Here is a 25,145-nt window from a genome sequence, read left to right on the forward strand (position 1 = left end):
TGAGAGGCAGAGAGGTTCCTGCATTAGGAGGAGGTGCAGGCCCTGACATGCCACATGGAGCATTATGGGGTTGCTCCAAGGTAGGTAGCTCTTAGCTTAGACATATTGTAGTAAGGAGCCATTATCATGTGGCTCCTTGCTGGTTAATCATAGACCCAGATTGGGGAAATGGAGGTGTGGGGTGTTGTGCCTCTGGACTGGTTGAGCTGGATGGCTTTAGTGTGGCATACCTTTACATTCTATTAACACTTTTCACTTATTAATTTTTTAACACTATTTCTCTATTTTAATTACATTTCATCACCATCTCTATATCTTCAGCTTCCTAAATACTAATTTATTAACACTATAGTTTTTTCACTGGTAAGCTGCCCTGGGCTTTCTGGCTTATGCTGTTGTTTTGGGGTGCCATACCCTGCACCTAGATATAGCGCTAGGGACCCCAAATATACAGAGACGCCTTGATGCGGCTTTGGGGCTTAGTCACACATTTGCGCAAATATGTGTAACCAAGATCTCTGAATTCTAATATTATGTGGAATTTATATCTGGTTACTGTTATCATTCAGGGTGTTGGGGGAAACGATGTCTCTCTTTTTTCCCATGACCGATGTTGAATACTTTTACCATCGATGGGGGAGAACAAGATGGTTGTCCGCCATCGATGGCTAGGCCTAAACAAATATTTTTTTCCCCACAAGATGCCAGGACACTGAACATAGCTCTGCCCTGACCCCCACATCCCCACCCCTGGGCAGTGATTGGCCCGCGGGTCTTTCACAGAAATAACAGGGATGGCCATCGATGAGTAAAACCATCGATGTTCTCCCATAACATAGTGACCATCGATGGCAAACACCGATGGACATCCCTAGTGTACGGAGTCTGACATGCTGGGGCTGGCTCCTCCCCCAGCCATGGCATGGGCAGCCCTGCTGCTGCTCCACTGTAGGTAGGCTGAGACATCCAGATAGCCCCTCCCATCTCCAGGCTCGGCCACCACCCTCCTGCTTCTATAGCCTTAGCTACCTCCCTCTGTTCTTCTGTTTCTCCCATCCCCATCCTCAGACCTGCCCCTCCTCACCCACGTCATATCTGAGCCTGTCCTCTCTGTACCGATTCTCCAGAGGCAAAGCTTCTGTGCCTGCAGCCAAGAACCCGAGGAAAGAGAAAGAGCCATCCTCTTACAGCCTCAATTAAGTGCCTGTGTAGGGTATGGTCTCATGTTATGGGAGGGAGGGTTAGTGGAGTGTAATGCAGTGATGTACAGTAGTGTGAGGAGTTACTGCTGTCACTGTATGTAGTGTGTGTGTGTGTGTGTGTGTGTGTGTGGGGGGGGGGGGGGGCAGTGTAGTTATGTACTATGTGCAGGTAGTGTAGTGTTGCAGAGTGGGGTGGTAGTATAGTGCTGTTACTGTATGTACTGTGGGGAGACAGTGCAGTGAAGTAGTATGGTGATGTAGCATAGCAATAGCGTGTGTGGAGAGGTAGCGTAGTAATGTGGTGTGGGAAGGTAGCGCAGTAATGTGGTGTGGGAAGGTAAAATGGTACGGTGGTGCGGGAAGGTAGCGCAGTATGGTGGTGTGGGAAGGTAACATGGTACGGTGGTGTGGGAAGGTAGCGCAGTAATGTGGTGCAGGAGGGTAGCGCAGTAATTTGGGGTTGGAAAGTAGCGCAGTACTGTGGTGTGGGAAGATAACACGGTAATGTGGTGTTGGAAGGTAGCACAATACTGTGGTGTATGAAGGTAGCGCAGTAATGTGGTGTGGGAAAGTAGCGCAGTATTGTTCGGGAAGGTAGCGCATTATGGTGGTGTGGGAAGGTAACACGGTACAGTGGTGTGGGAAGGTAACACGGTACGGTGGTGTGGGAAGGTAGCGCAGTAATGTGGTGCAGGAGGGTAGCGCAGTAATTTGGGGTTGGAAAGTAGCGCAGTACCGTTGTGTGGGCAGATAACACAGTAATGTGGTGTTGGAAGGTAGCGCAATACTGAGGTATATGAAGGTAGTGCAGTACTGTGGTGCGGGAAGGCAGCGCAGTACAGTAGTGTGGGAAAATAGCATAGTAATGTGGTGTGGGAACGTAGACCAGTAATGTGGTGTGGGAAGGTAGCGCGGTAATATGGTGCAGGAAGGTAGTGCAGCAGTTCAGTGGTGTCCACCATCAGGTACACAAAATTAACGGAGGAAGTTCCCTCTTTATATAGCACTACAAAATTACAGTGATAAACAGACACATCAAGATAATCTCTCTACTGCTGACACCATGGGCCGGATGTAATGACGTACAAGTTGGCTGGAGGTGCAGGTTGCCAGACAAACTCTGACTTTTTTCCTTGTAAATGATTGCCGCTTTAAAAAGAGTTCGGCCGGCATTACACCCAGCCCCATGTGTCTTTTTTTACTCCCCTTATTCTGGATAGATGGTTATCTCTGTTCATAGGGTCTCAGACCATATATGAAAGATCAATTCCAGAGAGAGGATCCATAGTGTAAAATATTTTTTTATTGGATAAAACAAAGAGAAAAAACTTTTGCTGAATGTTATGAAGGGATACGAGTTGTGAGGAAGATAAGCAGCAGGATGTAAATGGTGCCCCGTTCCTCTGCATAGGTCTGCTCTTTTCACCTGGCTATGGACACCTTCAAAACAGCATCAGTGTCCGCACCAATGCATTTCGATCTAAACCAGAATTTTTTCAAGGTATGGGAGAAGTATGCTGTGTGGGCCATATATACCCTACCTAATGGGGAAATTATCCCCATGTGTGTTCAATCACATTAAACAACCCTAACTAAGTACATGTAGAAAAATCACAATAAGAAATGTCCACATTATTTAAACAATCCATGTGTCAGTCCACCTGCTCGTCGCTGCCGCACTTCTGGTTTCCATGTAGGAAAGGACGCAGCGGGCTTAAGTGGCGTTCAGTTGGGATGTAGTCCTGGCATTGGGATGCCGACCGCCGGGATCTCCGCCACCGGTAATGCGGCCCCAACCCGTTCAGTCTCATATCCTCCCTCAAATGCAACATCCTGTTAATTTGTATGTCTAGAATTTATTGTCACCTCACAGAGCAGCACTGCAGACGAGTGCCTCTCCAAGCCGTCGCATCCCTGTGAGATAATGCATTCAGTCTCCATCACACATGCTGTGCTAGCCACTACTGGGTTCAGATATCCCAAATGCCATCTAATGCAGCATGGACCTCACATTGCGTCATTGATGTAATAAAGTCACAGCATTTCATATTACCGCTGCCTAGACTGCCACATACATTGGACAGACATTTGACTATGTAAGATTACTGCAGTGCCCATCTATCTATTTGGATTATAAATGAATATGGACTATTGCATCAGTCACAATGTATACAGGTTGAGTATCCCATATCCAAATATTCCGAAATACGGACTTTTTTTGAGTGAGAGTGAGATAGTGAAACCTATGTTTTTGATGGCTCAATGTACACAAACTTTGTTTAATACACAAAGTTAGTAAAAATATTGTATTAAATGACCTTCAGGCTGTGTGTATAAGGTGTATATGAAACATAAATGAATTGTGTGAATGTAGACACACTTTGTTAAATGCACAAAGTTATAAAAAATATTATCTAAAATTACCTTCAGGCTGTGTGTATAAGGTGTATATGTAACATAAATGCATTCTGTGCTTAGACTTAGGTCCCATCACCATATCTCATTATGGTATGCAATTATTCCAAAATACGGAAAAATCCGATATCCAAAATACCTCTGGTCCCAAGCATTTTGGATAAGGGATACTCAACCTGCATTCATTAATTGATTTACAAGTGCACTGATTTTGCATTAGAACATATGTAAGCTGCTTCTATTAATTAATGCCAATATGTTTTAGGTTTTTAATAATTGGAATTTGTTTCTTTGTATGAGCGTTGTTAGATATTGCAAAAAAAAATGTATGCAAGTGGCGATGTCACAGTTCCTTATGCATGCTGGTAATATAAAGACCTCACTAGTATGGAGATAGGCATATCAACCATTTTGTAACACAAGTGGAAGCACAACAAATCTAGGACAAATAAGACAGGCAAAATAAAATTTGAAAGTTAAAATACTTCATTTCAGCATAACAGTGTAATAGAAATAAAATAAAAAAAAGTTTTGTTTCAATAATTATAACTTCATAAAAAATAAAAAAAATCACATAGCTAATAAAGCTGTATAAAGTATACTTAAATGATCTCAGAATCAGACCAAAAATACAGATAGCAGCAGCAACCGCACTGGACCCCTAATATGTTATGCTATATTATCACTCCTCAATGTATTACGGTACGGCTACTAGTAGCATATATAAACTGCCTGGTGGTTTTCTTTTTTTGGACCTCAGTGGCACTAGCGTCATGAGAATTGTACAAAGACATACTCTGATAGGCGAGACTGCCAGTTCTGAAATATTATCAAACAGCCTACAATACTCTTCCTGCATGTCCGAGAGGTCCAGGGGCTATAAACTAACCACTGATTCAGATATCAGTGGCAAACACACAGAGCAGATCTGATCTATAGTTTCAATTGATTGGTTGAACTCTGGTAAGCATTCCGCCAATAAAGTTTTGTTACTGCATTTAGTACTTGTTAGATTTGTACTGGACATGAACACGCAACTAAACTTGGAATAAAGACAAGGTGCGTGAACTCTGCAAAATATTTTTATAGATTTATAGTGAATAGATAAACTAAAATGAAGATCAGCATCGAATTCCCATCCCAATGGCCATGAACGTCCCAAATGTTCCACCACTTTGCAACATGGTCTTTCCAATGCCACCAACAAGTTCACGTCCTCTCATTCCAAATCTGCAGAAGAAAAGCACCATTGGTGAACGTTTGAACATAAATGTTTTAAAGTACTTTCTGAGTTGAATAAACATTAAACGGAGTAATCTGATATATCAGGTTAAAAAATAAATAAAGATAAACAGCAAAGTACAATCAAATACTTAAACATTGTTTCTCTAACGTCCTAGGAGATACTGGGATGGCCTTAGATAAAACAACGGTCCGAAACGCATTAAGCGTGGCTCACGTGTTTTATCTTTTTGAACTCCTAGACTTGCTCACCTCGTTGGGGATCCGTTCCTGTTTGAGAACCAGGCATCCGGAGCTTGGATCTTATCCAGTGGCAGACCATCCTTGTACTCCCAGGGGTGATATATGAATGCTGCTATTTCCTATGGAGTATTTATTGTGATATGCCGTTTTAAATCTTGTTTCTTGTAAGTGCAATCTGTGGAAACAAATGTGTTTCATTTTAAAAGATTGCTACACTATATTTGGCACGTCTTTGTGTCTCCTCTGATCCTCTATACATGAGGGAAAGGAGACACGTATCTTTCAGGTCTCCGCTAAGAATCCAAGGAACAGGATTAATTTACTATTAAGAACATTCCTACAAAGGAGGAGTTCATACCATTCTGTGGTTCTATCGGTCTGAAAGAGATTAGAGGACTTTCCTGAAATGGTGACTCAGTTTTTGCTTCCTATATCACACTAGGGGTGTTACATATATACACACACACATGGAATTTGGAGAGCGCGCTTATTGATGTACAAAAAAAATTCTTTTATCTCCAGGGCCAGTGTCAAGGCATTGAACACTGCCCGCAATTCCAGAATGTTTATGGGGAGGAGAGATTCCTCCCTGGTCCACTGACCCTGAAGAGAGTGTTGCTCTAACACCATGCCCCAACCCCGCAGACTGGCGTCCGTCGTCAGAAGGACCCAGTTGGAGACCCAGAATGGACGACCCCTGCTCAGTTGTTGGTCCTGCAGCCACAAAGTCCGTGACAGACGGACCTCCGGAGTCAAGGATATCATCCCCCTCCAGAGTCAAGGCCGTCCCACTCGGAGAGAATTAACCTCTGCAGAGGGCGGGAATGAAATTGAGCGTGTCGAAAGCCAACACCATGAGGCTTAGTACTTGTATCGACACACGTGAGCGAGGGGGGAAGCATCCTATCTTGTCCTGAAGTTTCAGGATCTTTTCCGGAGACAAAAACAACCGCCGGTTGTGGGCGTCCAACAGTGCTCCGAGGTGCACCATGCTCTGTGCAGGGACCAGGGAAGATTTCTTCCAGTTGATGAGCCACCCGTGGGCTTGCAGGAATTGGACCGTCCGTTCCAGATGACGAAGGAGAACCTCTGGAGAATGCGCCAGGATCAACAAGTTGTCGAGATACGGCAGGATCCAGATACCCTGACGGCGGAGTAGGGCCATCATGACCTTGGTGAAAACTCGAAGAGCCGAGGTCAGACCAAAATGGCAAGGTCTGGAATTGAAAATGTAGGTTGCCAACAGCAAACCGCAGGTATTGCTGATGCGACACTGCAATAGGTATATGCAGGTAAGCATCCTGTATGTCCAGGGATACCATGTAGTCCTTGGGCTCCAAGGCCAGAACAATGGAGCAAAGAGTTTCCATACGGAATTTGGAGACTTTCACAAACTTGTTCAAAGACTTGAGGTTGAGAATAGGCCGAGAAGATCCATTCGGTTTCGGGACTAGGAACAGCGTTGAATAGTACCCCCTCCCTCTCTTAGCCAGAGGCACTGGCACTACCACTCCTGTGTCCAGGAGGGATTGCACCACCAGATGGAGAGTCCTTACTTTCACCGGATCCGAAGGGACGTTTGTTGAGCAAAACTGGTGAGGGGGACGTTTCTTGAAAGAGATGGCGTATCCGTGAGTGATGACTTCCCTTACCCAGGCGTCCGAAGTGGTCTGTAGCCATACCTGAGCAAACCGTAGAAGTTGGCCTCCCACCCTGGGATCCCCCCAGAGGGAGACCTGCCCAGTCATGCAGCAGACTTGTCTGTTTTGGCAGCAGGCTGATGGGCAGCCCAGGCACGTTTAGGTTTGGGCTTAGTGGATTTGGAAGTGCGAGCCTGTTTCAGGTACGCCTGACCCTTTGCTTTACCTGGAGGTCGAAAGGAACGAAAATCAAGTACTCTTAGCCTTCGGGGCCGAAGGAGTAGTACTAGGCAGACATGTAGTCTTAGCAGACGCGAAGTCAGTGACAATCTTGTTGAGATCTTCCCCAAAAAGAATGTTTCCCTTAAAAGGAATAACCTCCAAGGTCTTTTTCGAGTCCAGATCTACCGACCAGGACCGCAACCAGAGGATCCATCGAGCCAGAATAGACGTGGTAGATGCTTTGGCCGCTAGGATACCTGAATCAGACGCCGCCTCCTGAATATAATGAGAGGCTGTAACAATGTATGAAAGACACTGTTTTGCATTATCAGGAAAATTAGACGGTAGTTCCGCTTCTACTTCCTGAAACCAGGCCTACATAGCTTTAGCAGCCCAAGAGGTCGCAATAGTAGGCCTATGCACAGCTCCAGCCAGAGTGTAAATGAACTTCAAGCAACCATTCACACGCTTATCCGTCGGTTCCTTCAGAGAGGTGACTGTAGTGACAGGCACAGCAGATGATACCACCAGACATGCGACTTGTGAGTCCACCTGCGGCGGTGTTTCCCAATTTTTGCTCAACTCTGCAGCGAGGGGAAAACGAGCCAGCATTTTCTTAGAGAGAATTTCTTTCCTGGACATTCCCAGGATTCCTGACGTATGTCAACTAAATGGTCAGAATGTGGTAAAACTAATTTAGTAACTTTCTGACGCTTAAACTTATCTGGTTTCTTAGAAGTAGCTGGGGGTTCTTCTTCATCATCATCATCATCATCATCATCAATTTGAAGAATCAACCATATAGCCTCCAAGAGGTCAGGAACATCCACTTGGGTCAGAGATTCCCTATCAGAAGCATCTGCGTCAGTGTCTGAGGGATCAGTGTATGCGCCATCTTCATCCGATGAAGTATCTGTAACATGAGTTGATTGTGAGGATGTAAGGGCCCGCTTAGAGGACACTTTGGTCTTAGGCGGGCGAGAGTTAGGATTTTGCTTTGACAAAGACTGACTTAACTGCTGTAACTGAGAGGACAGAGCATCTGCCCATGGTGGATAAACAGCAGGGACAATATGTGGCTGTAATGGCACAGGAGGTCCCATAGGGGGCGCAAGTCTAGTTACCAACGTAGTCCGTAAATTAGAGAATGTAGCCCACGGTGGGTCAGTAGTTACCCCGACGTAGGAAACTGACTAAGAGGTACACAGCCCCCAGCACCTGAACCCACAGCTGCAATATTTTCCTCAGACACATCCGGGGCATGAACACTGCCAGACGCAGTGTCTGCCACCGAACACTCACCCTGACGAGCTGACATTATATGAAAGCGTTACAGTAGGGTGGAACAGCACAATAAAAGCAGACAGAATACCTAACAAAAATCCCCCCGGATAGTGACTACAGGCAGAGAACACACACAGAGGATTTATGAGGTAAACGGTGACTGTAAAACACAGAAAATACCAAAAAAAGTATATCATGTGAAAACCACTATATTATATGAAATCCCCGACGCACATGGCCCTCTTCAGGGTACAGAATATAGGGATAGCAGGAGATGCAAGATACACAGAATGAAAATCACACAGCAGCTATTGGCACACACACAAAGTCACATGTACAATGCAGAAATTATCACAGATAACAATAAAACTGCACTGGACTAGCAATACTGTAGTAACTGCACTACACAAGTAAAGCTAATTAGGTATATAGATATAGCAATGCACAGTAAACACTGGATGTATATCACAGGGTACTTGTACTAAATAACCCTGACAAAGTGCACTTGTTCTTAACTTACACTGTCTAAAGACATATAGAATACTTAAGTGTTCTGTAAATGCACAGCGCTGATGATGCAGGCGGCTTTTCAGATCAGGCATTGCCCAGCAGTCCCAGATCAGCGCTGTGTGTGTAATGGTGCCCAAACGCTGACAGGGAGTGAGGGAGAGAGAGAGAGAGAGAGAGATGCAGCTCCAGGGTGGGAACATTAGCAGTACATGGCACCCTGGGGCTGGGGGAGGGGCTACAGGTCAGAGCCAGATCCCCTTGCTGGACTTCACCACCGGTACTGCAGGCCTTAAAGAAATGGACTTATTGCAAAAATCCGAACTGTGCCATGCCCTGGTGGTCTTGTGAGGTCCCTGCACGGCCACAGTGTCCACGCCAGCGTGTGCGGTCCGTCTCCCAAGGACCGCGCCGGATCACGGTTTGCAGCGGGTCCCATCTGGGGGACCCTCTTACCTCCTCCTTTCAGCGGCCACGCGATCTTGGAGAGCAGCAGTGGTGTGTGTGTGCCCTTATGAGAGAACCAAAGCCTCCGCTGTAGTTACCCGGCAACCAGGGCGTGGGAGGTGAGGGAGCCGCAGCATGATGTGTCAGAATGACACATAGCACTTTTAAGTGCCTATGCTGCGGCTCTGAAGTCTTCATTCTTCACTTGAAAGCTCTTTTCAGGGATGCCCAGCGCCAACTTACAAACTGAGCTCCTCTGCACAGAGGCGGGGTTATAGAGGAGGCGGCGCTGTGCATCTTGGGAACAGTCAAATCTTTTAGCCCGTTGTTGCCTCGGATCAAGATCCAACTCTACACCCGGATGTTATCCCTGTGAAACCCCAGTGTACCCCGCTGCAGAAAAATAAATAATTATAATTGTGTTATCAGAGGACAGTAGCAGGACATCCAATTATTACACAAGGATTACCTAATCAAAAATGATTTATAGGAACACAGGGCCTAAGTCATCATTATAAGGGAGGTGTGGACCGCATGTGGGTGTCACCAAAAATAGGATTTTGGTTACCTACAGGTAAATCCTTTTCTCGTAGTCCGTAGAGGATGCTGTGCTCCACATTAGTACCATGGGGTGTAGACTGGTTCACCAGGAGCCATTGGCACTTTCAGAGTTTGAGAGTGTGGGCTGGCTCCTTCCTCTATACCCCAGACTAGAAATTGTGACCGACGAGACGGACATCACCGAGAGAAGGATTTTACACAGATAGTGGCGAGATTCACACCAGCTCACACATACAAGGCACATCAAGCTAACTAGCTTGAAACTCAGCAACCGCTGAAATATTACTTACCAAGTAACAATGCAGTACTCTACTAAAATGAAGTTGTACTGAAACAAATAACGATAGCAAGAAAACGAAGCGCTGGGCAGGCGCCCAACATCCTCTACGGACTACGAGAAAAGGATTTACCGGTAGGTAACCAAAATCCTATTTTCTCTTACGTCCTAGAGGATGCTGGAGTCCACATTAGTACCATGGGGATGTACCAAAGCTCCCAGAACGGGAGGGAGAGCATGGAGGCTCCTGCAGAACTGATTGACCAAACTTCAGGTCCTCAGCGGCAAGTATCGAACTTGTAGAACTTTGCAAACGTGTTCGACCCAGACCAAGTTGCTGCTCTGCAAAGTTGTAACGCCGAGACCCCCCGGGGGCAGCTGCCCAGGAAGACTCCACCTTACGAGTAGAGTGGGCCTTAACAGACGTAGGACACAGCAATCCTGCCGTAGAATACGCATGCTGGATAGTGAACCTGATTCAGTGAGAGATCATCTGCTTAGAAGCAGGACACCCCATTTTCTTGGGATCATACAGGACAAACAGCGAGTCCAATTTTCTGTGACGAGCAGTCCTCGTCACATAGATTTTTAGAGCCCTTACAACATCTAAGGACTTTGATGAAATTGAGGAGTCAGTCGCAACTGGCACCACAATAGGTTGGTTGATATGAAATGCCGACACAACCTTTGGAAGAAACTGCTGACGTGTCCGAAGCTCTGCTCTGTCTTCATGGAAGATCAAGTATGGGCTTTTACATGACAAAGCCCCCCAACTCCAACACACGTCTAGCAGAAGCTAAGGGCAACAAAGGGACAGCCTTCCACGTGAGAAACTTTACCTCAACCTCCTGTAGAGGCTCAAACCAGTCCGACTGGAGGAACTGCAACACCACGTTAAGATCCCAAGGCACCGTAGGCGGTACAAAGGGAGGTCAGATGTGTAGAACTCCCTTCAAAGATGTCTGAACCTCAGGGAGGGCAGCCAACTGTTTCTGGAAGGAAATGGATAGGGCTAAAATTTGGACCTTTATGGATTCTAACACCTCAGGCCCATATCCGCACCTGTTTGCAGGAAGAGGAGAAAACGTCCCAGTTGAAACTCCACCGCAGGAAACTTCTTGGACTCGCACCAAGATACATATTTTTTCCAAATACGATGGCAATGTTTAGATGTTACTCCTTTCCTAGTCTGTATCAGGGCAGGAATAACCTTGTTCGGAATGCCCTTCCGAGCTAGTACCTGGCGTTCAACCTCCATGCCGACAAACGTAGCCGTGCTAAGTCTCGATAGGCGAACGGCCCCTGCTGCAGCAGGTCCTCCCAAAGAGGAAGAGGCCTCGGCTCTTCTAGCAGTAGATCCAGAAGATCCACGTACCAAGCCCTTCTTGTCCAGTCTGGAGCAAAGAGCATTGCCTGAACTCTTGTTCTCCTTATGAGTTTGAGCGCTTTTGGAATGAGTGGAAATGGAGGAAACACGTACACCGTCTGGAACACCCACGGAGTCACTAGGGCGTCCACCGTCACTGCTTGTGGGTCCCTCGACCTGGAACAATACCGCCAAAGCTTTTTGTTAAGACGAGAGGCCATCATATCGATTTGGGGTACGCCTCAAAGATCTGTTACCTCTGTGAACATCTCCAGATGGAGACACCACTCCCCTGGATGGAATTCGTGTCTGCTGAGGAAGTCCGCTTCCCAGTTGTCTACTCCCGGAATGAAGATTGCTGACAGCGCCAACGCGTGTTTTTCTGCCCAGAGGATGATTGTCACCTCTGACATTGCAGCTCTGCTCTTCGTTCCGCCCTGTTGGCTTATGCAAGCCACTGTCGTTACATTGTCCGACTGCACTTGAATGGCCCGATTTCTCAGAAGATGGTCCGCTTGGAGAATACCATTGTAGACGGCTCTTAGTTCCAGAATGTTTATTGGCAGGCCGGCTTCCAGACTTGACCATCTTCTTTGGAAGGTTTCCCCTTGAGCGACTGTGCCCCAGCCCCGGAGACTTGCATCCGTGGTTAGAAGGATCCAGTCCTGAATCCCGAACCTGCGGCCCTCCAGGAGGTGAGGTAGTTGCAACCACCAGAGAAGTGAAATCCTAGCCTTTGGTGACAGACGTATTCTCTGGTGATATGTAGATGGAATCCACCAACCACTTGTCCAGGAGATCCCGTTGGAAGGACCGAGCATGAAACCTCCCGTACTGTAGAGCCTTGTAAGAGGCCACCATCTTTCCCAGAAGGCGAATGCACTGATGAACCAACACCCGGGCTGGCTTCATGACATCCCGGACCACTGTTTGTATCACCAACGCTTTTTCATCTGGAAGAAACACCCTCTGCACTTCCGTGTCGAGGATTATTCCCAGAAAGGACAACCTCCTGGTTGGTTCCAAATTTGATTTTGGAAGATTCAGGAGCCAACCGTGTTCCCTGAGCAGGTGGGTTGTGAGAAGAATGGACTGTAACAACTTCTCCTTGGACGATGCCTTTATCAGCAGATCTTCCAGATATGGAATTATGTTAACCCCCTGTCTGCGGAGGAGAACCATCATTTCCACCATCACCTTTGTGAATACCCTCGGTGCTGTTGAGAGGCCAAATGGCAGAGCCTGGAACGGATAGTGACAGTCCAACAGTGAGAATCGGAGATAAGCCTGATGCGGCGGCCAAATCGGAATGTGGAGGTACGCATCCTTGATATCTAGGGATACCAGGAATTCCACCTCTTCCAGACCTGATATCACTGCCCTTAGGGACTCCATTTTGAACTTGAACTCCTTCAGAAATGGATTTAGCGATTTTAGGTAAAGAATGGGCCTGACCGAACCATCCGGTTTCGATACCACGAAAAGGTTCAAATAGTAACCTTTGTTTTGCATATGAGGGACCGGTACAATAACCTGTGCCTCCACCAACTTCTGGACGGCTGCCTGCAGGACAGCCCTGTCTGCCAGCAAAGCTAGCAAGCCTGATTTGAAGAATCGGGGAGGAGGGAGATCTTGAAATTCCAGCCGGTACCCCAGGGACACGATATCTTGCACCCAGGGATCCAGGCGGGACAACACCCAGACGTGACAGAAATGCCTGAGTCTCGCTCCCACTGGCCCCACATCCGGGGCGTGCAGTCCACCGTCACGCGAAGGACTTTGGTGTACCTGAAGCAGATTTCTGTTCCTGGGAACCCGCCGCAGCAGGTTTCTTGGATTTGGGCCGACCTCCCCTAAAGAAGGTGTTGGACGATCTGGCCTTTCGTGGCTTGGCAGCCCGAAAGGGCTGTGATGCTGTTGAAGAAAAGGGTTTCTTCGTAGCAGGTGCAGCTGAGGGAAGAAAAGGTGACTTACCCGCTGTAGCCGTGGAGAGCCACACATCTAACGCTTCACCAAAGAGAGCCTGACCTTTGTAGGGTAGGGTCTCCACCTTCTCCTGGATTCCGCGTCGGCAGACCACTGCCGCAGCCACAGTCCTGGACAAGCTTAGACAGACATGGAAGAAATTCCTGCAGCCATGGAACCCAGGTGTTTCATGGATTCTACCAGAAATCCTGCCGAATCCTGAATGTTACGCAAAAACAATTCAGCATCAGATTTATCCATAGTATCCAAATCTTCAAGTAATGTTTAGACAAAGACAAAAACCCCCAAGCGCTATGTCATCTGATGATAACACTTCTATTTTAGTTGTTAAATCACGCTAGTATCAGATATTTGTGTTAACAAGTAATCACACATCCATTTGGAATAAATCTATATTTATTTAAAATATAATTTAAAACATTACTACACAAAATCAAATTACTACCTATTGTAAAGTGAGTCCTAATACCGGTATACTACATACATGACAATACAACATAAAACATAAATTCTCCAAAAAAATGAATGTAAAAAGTCTAACACCTTGAAGGATATGAATGTTAAATCTCTTCTCTGGTGTATCAGCTGGTAAGTCCAGAATAGTTTGCAGTATCCTTCTCAGGAATATCCTAACAGGCTGGTAATGTCCATATCTAAATCAAGAGCATATACAATAACAGCCTGACTTGTTCTTCAAAGTTGGGAATCACCGCAACTTACTTGTAAATCCGTAGGTGGTAAGGAGAGCAAAGCATCAGGTGTCCGCCGGCAGACGTGTTGTGGTGCTCTAGCATCAACTAGTTTCGCCTGTCTAGCAGGCTTCGTCAGGATGACTGAGTGCACCTTCTGTTCCTCCTCTTATGCTCCCTCTGATTGCGGTTCCCATAGAAACGGGTAAACGCTACCGCCCACTTCGGTTACGGTTCCCATAGCAACGGGTGGGGATTACTGCCCATTTCCCGTCATCACTTCCGCCCTTACTCCTGTTGTATCGTTTTGTCTTCCTGTTTATAACTTCCGCCCTTCGGCCACGGGGTCCTCCTCTCCTGGCCGCATCACTTCCGCCCTCGTTATTTTCATATGGCGTCCGGCGTTGTCATGACTCCTTGTAGCCATACGTCAGTTCCTAACTCAATCAGTTCCGCCCTGATCGGTCGCATGACTTCCGCCCACACATTATTCTGCATCGTGGATAGTTATATTTCATATATTTGGACTGATATAGTTCTTTATTATTATAAAACTATCCCTATTGTTTATATGTTATTTTCTTTCATTCATTGTCCATATAGTCCAAGTTCTTGTGTATTTGACAATAGATTTACTCTAAACCTGGGGATTTCTATATTCATCTTTTAAATATAGCAAAGACACAGACAAAACAACACAAAACACAGTGAATTAAAAATTATTAATCTATATTAAAAATATATTTTTTTTTTCCCAAAGAATGAATCAAATCCTCGGACAGTAGAGGTATGTAATGAGCTAGGGGATCGGTCTTTTCTCAATTCTCCTTTAAAAAAGGATTGAGATCCCATTCTACATTGAGCCCCCCCGGTATCAATGTTCCTAATTTAAATATCATTCTTGCTTCTTCCTTTAGTAGTAGATCGTTCCAGTTCCCACCTCTCCAGGGTTTCTTTACCATTTGTATACCTATAAACTTCAGACCTGAAGCGTCACTTTTGTGTTCCTTGGTGAAATGTTCTGGGATGCTATGATTCTCTTTATTAATTTTTATATTATTTAGATGCTCATTAATTCTAATATGTAGGTTCCGATACGTCTTCCCTACATATTGAAGCCCACATGGGCACACTAGCAAATAAATCACCCCTTTCGTGTTGCAGGTAATTCTTCCATTTATTTTATATTCTTTCCCTGTTTTTCTTGATATATACTGTCGAACTGGTTTCGTCGATGTACTCTTGGTTTTTCTACAGGCTATGCAGTTGTGACAATTATAGAAGCCTGGTTCCGATTCTTTTAACCAAGTTTCTTTCCCTTTCATCTCTTTCTTTAGAATCCCTTTTACTATCTTATTCTTTATTGTCGGAGCTCTTCTAAAGACCACCTTGGGGTTCTTCGGTATAATATCCTCCAGATCTTTGTCAGCTTTCAAGATGTGCCAATGTTTAAAAATGCTTTTTTCTAGAAGGCTTCGTTGACTTGAGTAGTTTGTTAGAAACAGAAGGTTATCTTGAATGTTCTTTTTCTCTTTATAACAGAGGAGGTCCTTTCTATCTGTCATATCTACTTCTTTGTTTTTATCCAAGATTGATCTTTCGTAGTTTTTATTCTCAAATTGCTTGATTAATTTCTCTGTTTGTTCTTCATAGTCTTCTTTCCTGGAACAGTTTCTCCTGATCCACTTCATTTGCCCCTTAGGGATGTTAGACAACCATTTCGGGTGGTGATTACTCTTAGAATTTAAATAGCTGTTACAATCCACCTCCTTGGTATATGTTCTTGTCTCTATTTTATTATCCCATCGACGAAACCAGTTCGACAGTATATATCAAGAAAAACAGGGAAAGAATATAAAATAAATGGAAGAATTACCTGCAACACGAAAGGGGTGATTTATTTGCTAGTGTGCCCATGTGGGCTTCAATATGTAGGGAAGACGTATCGGAACCTACATATTAGAATTAATGAGCATCTAAATAATATAAAAAATAATAAAGAGAATCATAGCATCCCAGAACATTTCACCAAGGAACACAAAAGTGACCCTTCAGGTCTGAAGTTTATAGGTATACAAATGGTAAAGAAACCCTGGAGAGGTGGGAACTGGAACGATCTACTACTAAAGGAAGAAGCAAGAATGATATTTAAATTAGGAACACTGATACCGGGGGGGCTCAATGTAGAATGGGATCTCAATCCTTTTTTAAAGGAGAATTGAGAAAAGACCGATCCCCTAGCTCATTACATACCTCTACTGTCCGAGGATTTGATTCATTCTTTGGAAAAAAAAAATATAATTTTAATATAGATTAATAATTTTTAATTCACTGTGTTTTGTGTTGTTTTGTCTGTGTCTTTGCTATATTTAAAAGATGAATATAGAAATCCCCAGGTTTAGAGTAAATCTATTGTCAAATACACAAGAACTTGGACTATATGGACAATGAATGAAAGAAAATAACATATAAACAATGGGGATAGTTTTAGAATAATAAAGAACTATATCAGTCCAAATATATGAAATATAACTATCCACGATGCAGAATAATGTGTGGGCGGAAGTCATGCGACCGATCAGGGCGGAACTGATTGAGTTAGGAACTGACGTATGGCTACAAGGAGTCATGACAACGCCGGACGCCATATGAAAAGAACGAGGGCGGAAGTGATGCGGCCAGGAGAGGAGGACCCCGTGGCCGAAGGGCGGAAGTTATAAACAGGAAGACAAAACGATACAACAGGAGTAAGGGCGGAAGTGATGACGGGAAATGGGCAGTAATCCCCACCCGTTGCTATGGGAACCGTAACCGAAGTGGGCGGTAGCGTTTACCCGTTTCTATGGGAACCGCAATCAGAGGGAGCATAAGAGGAGGAACAGAAGGTGCACTCAGTCATCCTGACGAAGCCTGCTAGACAGGCGAAACTAGTTGATGCTAGAGCACCACAACACGTCTGCCGGCGGACACCTGATGCTTTGCTCTCCTTACCACCTACGGATTTACAAGTAAGTTGCGGTGATTCCCAACTTTGAAGAACAAGTCAGGCTGTTATTGTATATGCTCTTGATTTAGATATGGACATTACCAGCCTGTTAGGATATTCCTGAGAAGGATACTGCAAACTATTCTGGACTTACCAGCTGATACACCAGAGAAGAGATTTAACATTCATATCCTTCAAGGTGTTAGACTTTTTACATTCATTTTTTTGGAGAATTTATGTTTTATGTTGTATTGTCATGTATGTAGTATACCGGTATTAGGACTCACTTTACAATAGGTAGTAATTTGATTTTGTGTAGTAATGTTTTAAATTATATTTTAAATAAATATAGATTTATTCCAAATGGATGTGTGATTACTTGTTAACACAAATATCTGATACTAGCGTGATTTAACAACTAAAATAGAAGTGTTATCATCAGATGACATAGCGCTTGGGGGTTTTTGTCTTTGTCTAAACGGAATATTGGGAAAGGTGGATTCCCTTCACACTCCGACAGCAGCTTACCTATCTGATAGCGATAAGCGCAGTCCTTGATTGTTGTTTTTCTCTTCAAGTAATGTGCCTGACCACTTTACTATAGCTTTGGCAATCCAAGCACTGGCAAAAGTGGGACGTAATATAGCCCCTGAAGCCGTGTACATGGATTTGAGCGTATTGTCAATTTTACAATCAGCCGGCTCTTTCAAGGCGGTGGATTCTGGAACAGGTAAAACCACCTTTTTTCAGTCTCGATACAGACGCATCAACAATGGGCGGGTTTTCCCATTTTTTTTCTATCCTCCACAGGGAAAGAAAACGCCACCAGGACCCTTTTAGGGATCTGGAATTTTTTCTCAGGGTTTTCCCATGCTTTTTCAAAAAACAAGTTTTATGGTAAGAACTTACCTTTGTTAAAACTCTTTCTGCGAGGTACACTGGGCTCCACAAGGATAGACATAGGGGTGTATAGTAGGATCTTGATCCGAGGCACCATCAGGCTCAAAAGCTTTGACTGTTCCCAGAATGCATAGCGCCGCCTCCTCTATAACCCCGCCTCCCTGCACAGGAGCTCAGTTTTTAGTTAACCAGCCCAATGCAGTAACAGGAAAAGAGACGACAACGGTTAGTAGCCACATACACCACACTCTCACGACAAGAGAAGTGTCAGTGGCTAATGCCATACCAACCCAAAGAAGCTAAGTGCGTCAGGGTGAGCGCCTTGTGGAGCCCAGTGTACGTCGCAGAAAGTTTTAACAAAGGTAAGTTCTTACCATAAAACTCGTTTTCTGCTGCGGGGTACACTGGGATCCACAAGGATAGACATTGGGGATGTCCTAAAGCAGTTCCTTATGGGAGGGGACACACTGTAGCAGGCACAAGAACCCTGCGTCCAAAGGAAGCATCCTGGGAAGCGACAGTATCGAAGGCATAGAACCTTATGAACGTGTTCACAGAGGACCACATAGCCGCCTTGCACAATTGGTCAAGGGTCGCACCGCGGCGGGCCGCCCAAGAAGGTCCAACAGACCGAGTAGAATGGGCCGTAATGTGAGCAGGAGCTGATAGACCAGCCCTCACATAAGCATGTGCAATCACAATTCTAATCCATCTGGCCAAAGTTTGCTTGTGAGCAGGCCAGCCCCGTTTGTGAAATCCAAACAGCACAAAGAGAGAATCAGATTTCCTAATAGAAGCAGTTCTCTTCACATAGATACGGAGAGCCCGTACCACATCCAAAGACTGCTCTTTGGGAGACAGATCAGGAGAAACAAGTGCCAGAACCCCGATCTCCTGGTTAAGGTGGAACGAAGAAACAACCTTAGGTAAATATCCGGGACGAGTCCTAAGAACCGCCCGGTCACGGTGAAATATCAGATATGGGGAACTACAAGACAAGGCACCCAAATCCGACACTCTTCTAGCTGAAGCAATAGCCAGCAGAAACACCACCTTAAGGGAAAGCCACTTAAGATCAGCTGAACCAAGAGGTTCAAACGGAGACTCTTGTAACGCCTCCAAAACCACCGACAAGTCCCAAGGAGCCACAGGCGGGACATAAGGAGGTTGGATACGCAACACACCCTGAGTAAAGGTATGCACATCAGGTAAGGACACAATCTTTCTCTGAAACCACACCGACAAGGCAGATATTTGAACCTTGAGGGGGGCCAGACGGAGGCCTAAGTCCAGGCCCTGCTGAAGAAAGGCCAACAACTTGGCTGTACTAAACTTGGAAGCGTCATAATCATTCGATGCACACCAAACAAAGTAAGAATGCCAGACCCTATAGTAAATCCGAGCCGAAGCCGGTTTCCAGGCCCGCAACATAATTTGAATGACCGCCTCAGAAAACCCTTTAGCCCTCAAGACGGAAGCTTCAAGAGCCACGCCGTCAAAGACAGCCGGGCTAGGTCCTGGTAGACACAGGGGCCCTGAACGAGGAGGTCTGGGCGTTGTGGAAGTAGAATTGGACGCTCTGACGATAGGCCCTGCAGGTTTGAGAACCAGTGCCGTCTGGGCCACGCTGGAGCTATGAGAAGCAGAATTCCTCTTTCTTGCTTGAACTACCGAATTACCCTGGGCAGAAGTGACACCGGAGGGAACACGTACGGCAGCCGAAACCTCCACGGCACCACCAGCGCATCCACGAATGCTGCTTGAGGATCCCTTGTCCTTGCTCCGAAGACCGGAACCTTGTGATTGTGTCGAGACGCCATCAGATCTACGTCCGGAAGACCCCACTTTTCCACTAGGAGTTGAAACACTTCTGGATGGAGGCCCCACTCGCCGGCATGTACGTCTTGACGACTGAGAAAGTCCGCTTCCCAATTCAGGACTCCTGGAATATTGCCGATATGGCCGGTAGATGGCGATCCGCCCAATGTAGAATACGCGAGACTTCCTTCATTGCCAAACGGCTTCGAGTGCCGTCCTGATGATTTATGTAAGCCACTGTGGTGGCGTTGTCCGACTGTACTTGAACAGGACGGTTCTGAATTAAATGCTGGGCCAGGTTCAACGCATTGAAGACCGCCCGCAATTCCAGAATGTTGATCGAGAGGAGGGATTCCTCCTTGGTCCACCGACCCTGAAGGAAGTGTTGCTCCGGCACCGCGCCCCAACCTCTTAGACTGGCATCTGTCGTCAACAGGACCCAGTTGGATATCCAGAAGGGATGGCCCCTGCACAATTGTCGGTCCTGGAGCCACCAGAGCAGCGACAGACGGACCTCCGGAGTCAATGAGATCATGCGAGACCTGATCTGGTGAGGTAGGCCGTCACACTTGGCTAGAATCAGCCTCTGGAGGGGGCGAGAATGGAACTGAGCATACTCCACCATGTCGAATGTTGACACAATGAGGCCCAGCACCTGCATCGCCGAATGTATCGACACTTGCGGACGAGAAAGGAAGCAACGAATCCTGTCCTGAAGCTTCAGGACTTTCTCCTGAGACAAGAACAACCTCTGGTTGTGAGTGTCCAATAGCGCTCCCAGGTGCACCATGCTCTGAGCAGGGACCAGGGAGGATTTCTTCCAGTTGATGAGCCACCCGTGGGCTTGTAGAAACCGGACAGTCATATCTAGATGACGCAGGAGAAGTTCTGGGGAATTTGCCAGGATTAACAAGTCATCCAGATACAGCAGTATCCTGACCCCTTGACGGCGGAGTACCACCGTCAACACCGCCATAACTTTGGTGAAGACTCGTGGAGCCGTAGTTAAACCAAGAGGTCACGCCCGAAACTGGTAATGGAGATTGCCAATCGCAAACCTCAGGTATTGCTGATGTGATGCTGCTATAGGAATATGCAGGTAAGCATCCTGTATGTCCAGGGAGACCATGTAGTCCCCAGGTTCCAAGGCCAGAACTATAGAGCGAAGGGTTTCCATACGGAACTTGGAACCCTTCATAAACCTGTTCAATACCTTGAGGTTGAGAATGGGCCGGAAGGACCCATTCGGTTTCGGGACTAGAAACAGCGGAGAATAGTACCCCCAGCCCCTCTGCGCAAGAGGCACCTGTACTACGACTCCTGTATCCAGGAGGGTCTGTACCACCGAATGTAGAGTGTTTGCCTTTGTCTGGTCCAACGGGACGTTCGGCAAAATCGATGAGGGGGTCGGCTTTTGAAGGCTATGGCGTAACCTCGAGTGACAACTTCCCGTACCCAGGCTTCTGAAGTGGTCTTCAACCATTCCTGGGTATACCCTAGAAGCCGGCCCCCCACCCTGGGATCCCCCAGGGGGAGGCCCGCCCCGTCATGCGGCAGGCTTATCGGTCTTGGAAGCTGGCTGACGTGCTGCCCAGGCTCTTTTGGGCTTTGGCTTACCAGGTTTGGAAGTGCGGGTCTGCCTGTTGTACGCCTGACCTTTTGCTTTACCTGAAGGACGAAAGGGGCGAAAGGAAGTACCTTTAGCCTTCGACACAGAAGGAACGGTACTTGGCAGACATGCAGTTTTGGCAGTAGCCAAGTCAGCCACAATCTTATTTAAGTCCTCCCCAAACAGAATATCTCCCTTCAAAGGGAGTACCTCTAGGGTTTTTCTAGAGTCCAGATCCACAGACCAGGATCTCAGCCACAGAATCCGGCGAGCCAGGACTGATGTAGTAGAGGCCTTGGCTGCTAGGATACCGGCATCAGAAGCCGCCTCTTTAATATAGCGAGAAGCTGTGACAATATAAGACAAGCATTGTCTAGCATGGTCAGAAGAGATTTCAGCTTCTAATGCCAAGGCCCATGCTTCAATAGCCCCTGCAGCCCATGTCGCTGCAATAGTGAGCCTTTGTGCAGCACCCGTGAGGGTGTAAATCGCTTTCAGACAACCCTCCACACGTTTATCTGTAGGCTCTTTTAGAGACGTGACGGTAGTGACAGGTAGAGCTGAGGAAACCACCATCCTAGCCACATGCGAGTCTACTGGAGGAGGCGTTTCCCAATTTTTAGACAGCTCTGGTGCAAGGGGATAGCGAGCCAGCATCTTCTTTTGAGGCACAAACTTCTTACCCGGGTTTTCCCAGGGTTCCTGACGTATATACACTAGGTGGTCAGAGTGAGGTAAAACTTGTTTAACCATCTTCTGACGCGTCAACCTATATGGTTTCTTAGGAGGGACGGATGGCTCGGGATCATCCGTAATCTGTAAAAATAAGATTTTACTTACCGGTAAATCTATTTCTCGTAGTCGTAGAGGATGCTGGGACTCCGTAAGGACCATAGGGAATAGACGGGCTCCGCAGGAGATAGGGCACTTTAAGAAAGCTTTGGACTCTGGGTGTGCACTGGCTCCTCCCTCTATGCCCCTCCTCCAGACCTCAGTTAGGGAAACTGTGCCCAGAGGAGATGGACAGTACGAGGAAGCATTTTTGTAAATCTAAGGGTGAGATCCATACCAGCCACACCAATCACACCGTATAACTTGTGATACACTACCCAGTCAACAGTATGAACAACAACATAGCCTCGGTGCAACCGATAAACTATAACATAAGCCTTATGTAAGCAACAACTATATACAAGTCTTGCAGAAGAAGTCCGCACTTGGGACGGGCGCCCAGCATCCTCTACGGACTACGAGAAATAGATTTACCGGTAAGTAAAATCTTATTTTCTCCAACGTCCTTGAGGATGCTGGGGACTCCGTAAGGACCATGGGGATTATACCAAAGCTCCCAAACGGGCGGGAGAGTGCGGATGACTCTGCAGCACCGATTGAGCAAACAGGAGGTCCTCCTCAGCCAGGGTATCAAACTTATAGAACTTTGCAAAGGTATTAGACCCCGACCAAGTAGCTGCTCGGCACAACTGTAATGCCGAGACCCCTCGGGCAGCCACCCAAGAAGAGCCCACTTTCCTAGTGGAATGGGCCTTAACCGATTTAGGCAATGGCAAACCTGCCGTAGAATGCGCCTGCTGAATCGTGTTACAGATCCAGCGAGCAATAGTCTGCTTTGAAGCAGGAGCGCCAACCTTGTTGGCCGCATACAGAACAAACAGAGCTTCAGTCTTCCTGATTCTAGCCGTTCTGGTCACATAAATCTTCAAAGCCCTGACCACATACAGGGACTCTGAATCCTCCAAGGAACGACAATAGGTTGGTTCACATGAAAAGATGAGACCACTTTTGGCAGAAAGTGAGGACGAGTCCTCAACTCTGCCCTATCCACGTGAAAAACCAAGTATGGGCTTTAATGTGATAAAGCCGCCAATTCGGAAACACGTTTTGCCGAAGCTAATGCCAACAACATGACCACTTTCCACGTGAGGTAGTTCAACTCTACAGTTTTGAGTGGCTCAAACCAAGGTGACTTGAGGAAACGTAACACCACGTTAAGATCCCAAGGAGCCACCGGAGGCACAATGGGAGGCTGAATATGCAGCACACCCTTCACAAAAGTCTGTACTTCAGGAAGAGAGGCTAATTCTCTTTGAAAGAAAATGGATAAGGCCGAAATTTGGACCTTTATGGACCCTAATTTTAGGCCCAAAGTCACTCCTGTTTGAAGGAAGTGAAGTAGACGGCCCAAATGGAACTCCTCCGTAGGAGCAGCTCTGGCCTCACACCAAGAAACATATTTTCGCCATATACGGTGATAATGTTTTAACGTCACGTCTTTCCTAGCCTTGATCAGGGTAGGAATGACCTCCTCCGGAATCCCTTTTTCCGCTAGGAACCGGCGTTCAACCGCCATGCCGTCAAACGCAGCCGCGGTAAGTCTTGGAACAGACAGGGCCCCTGCCGCAGCAGGTCCTGCCTTAGAGGAAGAGGCCACGGATCTTCTGTGAGCAACTCTTGCAGCTCCGGATACCAAGTCCTCCGTGGCCAATCTGGAACAATGAGGATTGTTCTGACCCTGCTTCTTCGTATTATTCTCAACACTTTGGGTATGAGAGGAAGAGGAGGAAACACATAGACCGATCTGAACAAGGTGTCACCAGAGCGTCTACCGCTACCGCCTGAGGGTCCCTTGACCTGGCGCAATACCGCTTTAGCTTTTTGTTGAGACGGGATGCCATCATGTCTATTTGAGGCAGTCCCCACCGACCCGTGATCTGTGCGAAGACTTCTTGATGAAGTCCCCACTCTCACGGATGCAGGTCGTGCCTGCTGAGGAAGTCCGCCTTCCAGTTGTCCACCCCCGGGATGAACACTGCTGATAGCGCGCTTACATGGCCTTCCGCCCAGCGTAGAATCCTGGTCGCTTCTGCCATGGCCACTCTGCTCCTTGTTCCGCCTTGGCAGTTTATATGAGCCACTGCCGTGACATTGTCTGACTGAATCAGAACCGGTTTTCCCCGAAGCAATTCCTCCGCTTGACGCAGGGCGTTGTATATGGCCCTCAACTCCAGGACGTTGATGTGGAGACAAGTCTCTAGATTTGACCAGAGACCTTGGAAATTTCTTCCCAGTGTGACTGCTCCCCAGCCTCGGAGGCTTGCGTCCATGGTCACCAGGACCCAGTCCTGAATGCCGAACCTGCGTCCCTCTAGTAGGTGAGCACTGTGCAGCCACCACAGGAGAGATACCCTGGTACTGGGAGACAGGGTGATCCTTCGATGCATTTGTAAATGGGACCCGGACCACTTGTCCAAGAGGTCCCATTGAAAAGTCTTTGCATGGAACCTGCCGAAAGGGATCGCCTCGTATGAAGCCACCAACTTCCCCAGGACCCGCGTGCAATGATGCGCTGAAACCTGTTTTGGTTTTAATAGGTTCCTGACCAGGGCTATGAGCTCCTGAACCTTTTCGATCGGAAGAAAAACCTTTTTCTGGTCTGTGTCTAGAATCAGGCCCAAAAACGTCAGACGCGGTGTAGGGACTAGCTGGGACTTCGGTATATTGGGAATCCAGCCGTGTAACTGCAACGTCTTCATGGACAGAGACACGCTGTCCAGCAACTTCTCCCGAGATCTCGCCTTTATGAGGAGATCGTCTAAGTATGGGATAATTGTGACCCCCTGCCTGCGCAGGAGCACCATCATTTCCGCCATTACCTTGGTGAAAATTCTCGGGGCCGTGGAAAGCCCAAACGGCAACGTCTGAAATTGGTAGTGACAGTCCTGCACTGCAAATC

General features: G+C 46.8%; 1 protein-coding gene across 1 annotated transcript in view; it reads right to left on the minus strand.

The window, feature by feature from the left end:
* Nucleotides 1–4,681: 4,681 nt before the first annotated feature.
* The window catches only part of ROMO1 (reactive oxygen species modulator 1), a 30,907-nt gene continuing 10,443 nt past the window's right edge, over nt 4,682–25,145 (minus strand). Inside the window, exon 3 of the mRNA XM_063960165.1 lies at nt 4,682–4,847. Within this exon, the coding sequence (XP_063816235.1) occupies nt 4,739–4,847 (109 nt within the window). The 3' untranslated portion in view covers nt 4,682–4,738. The remainder of the gene's footprint in view (nt 4,848–25,145) is intronic.

This window comes from Pseudophryne corroboree, chromosome 3, assembly GCF_028390025.1.
Source record: "Pseudophryne corroboree isolate aPseCor3 chromosome 3, aPseCor3.hap2, whole genome shotgun sequence".
Classification (NCBI taxonomy): Eukaryota; Metazoa; Chordata; class Amphibia; order Anura; family Myobatrachidae; genus Pseudophryne; species Pseudophryne corroboree.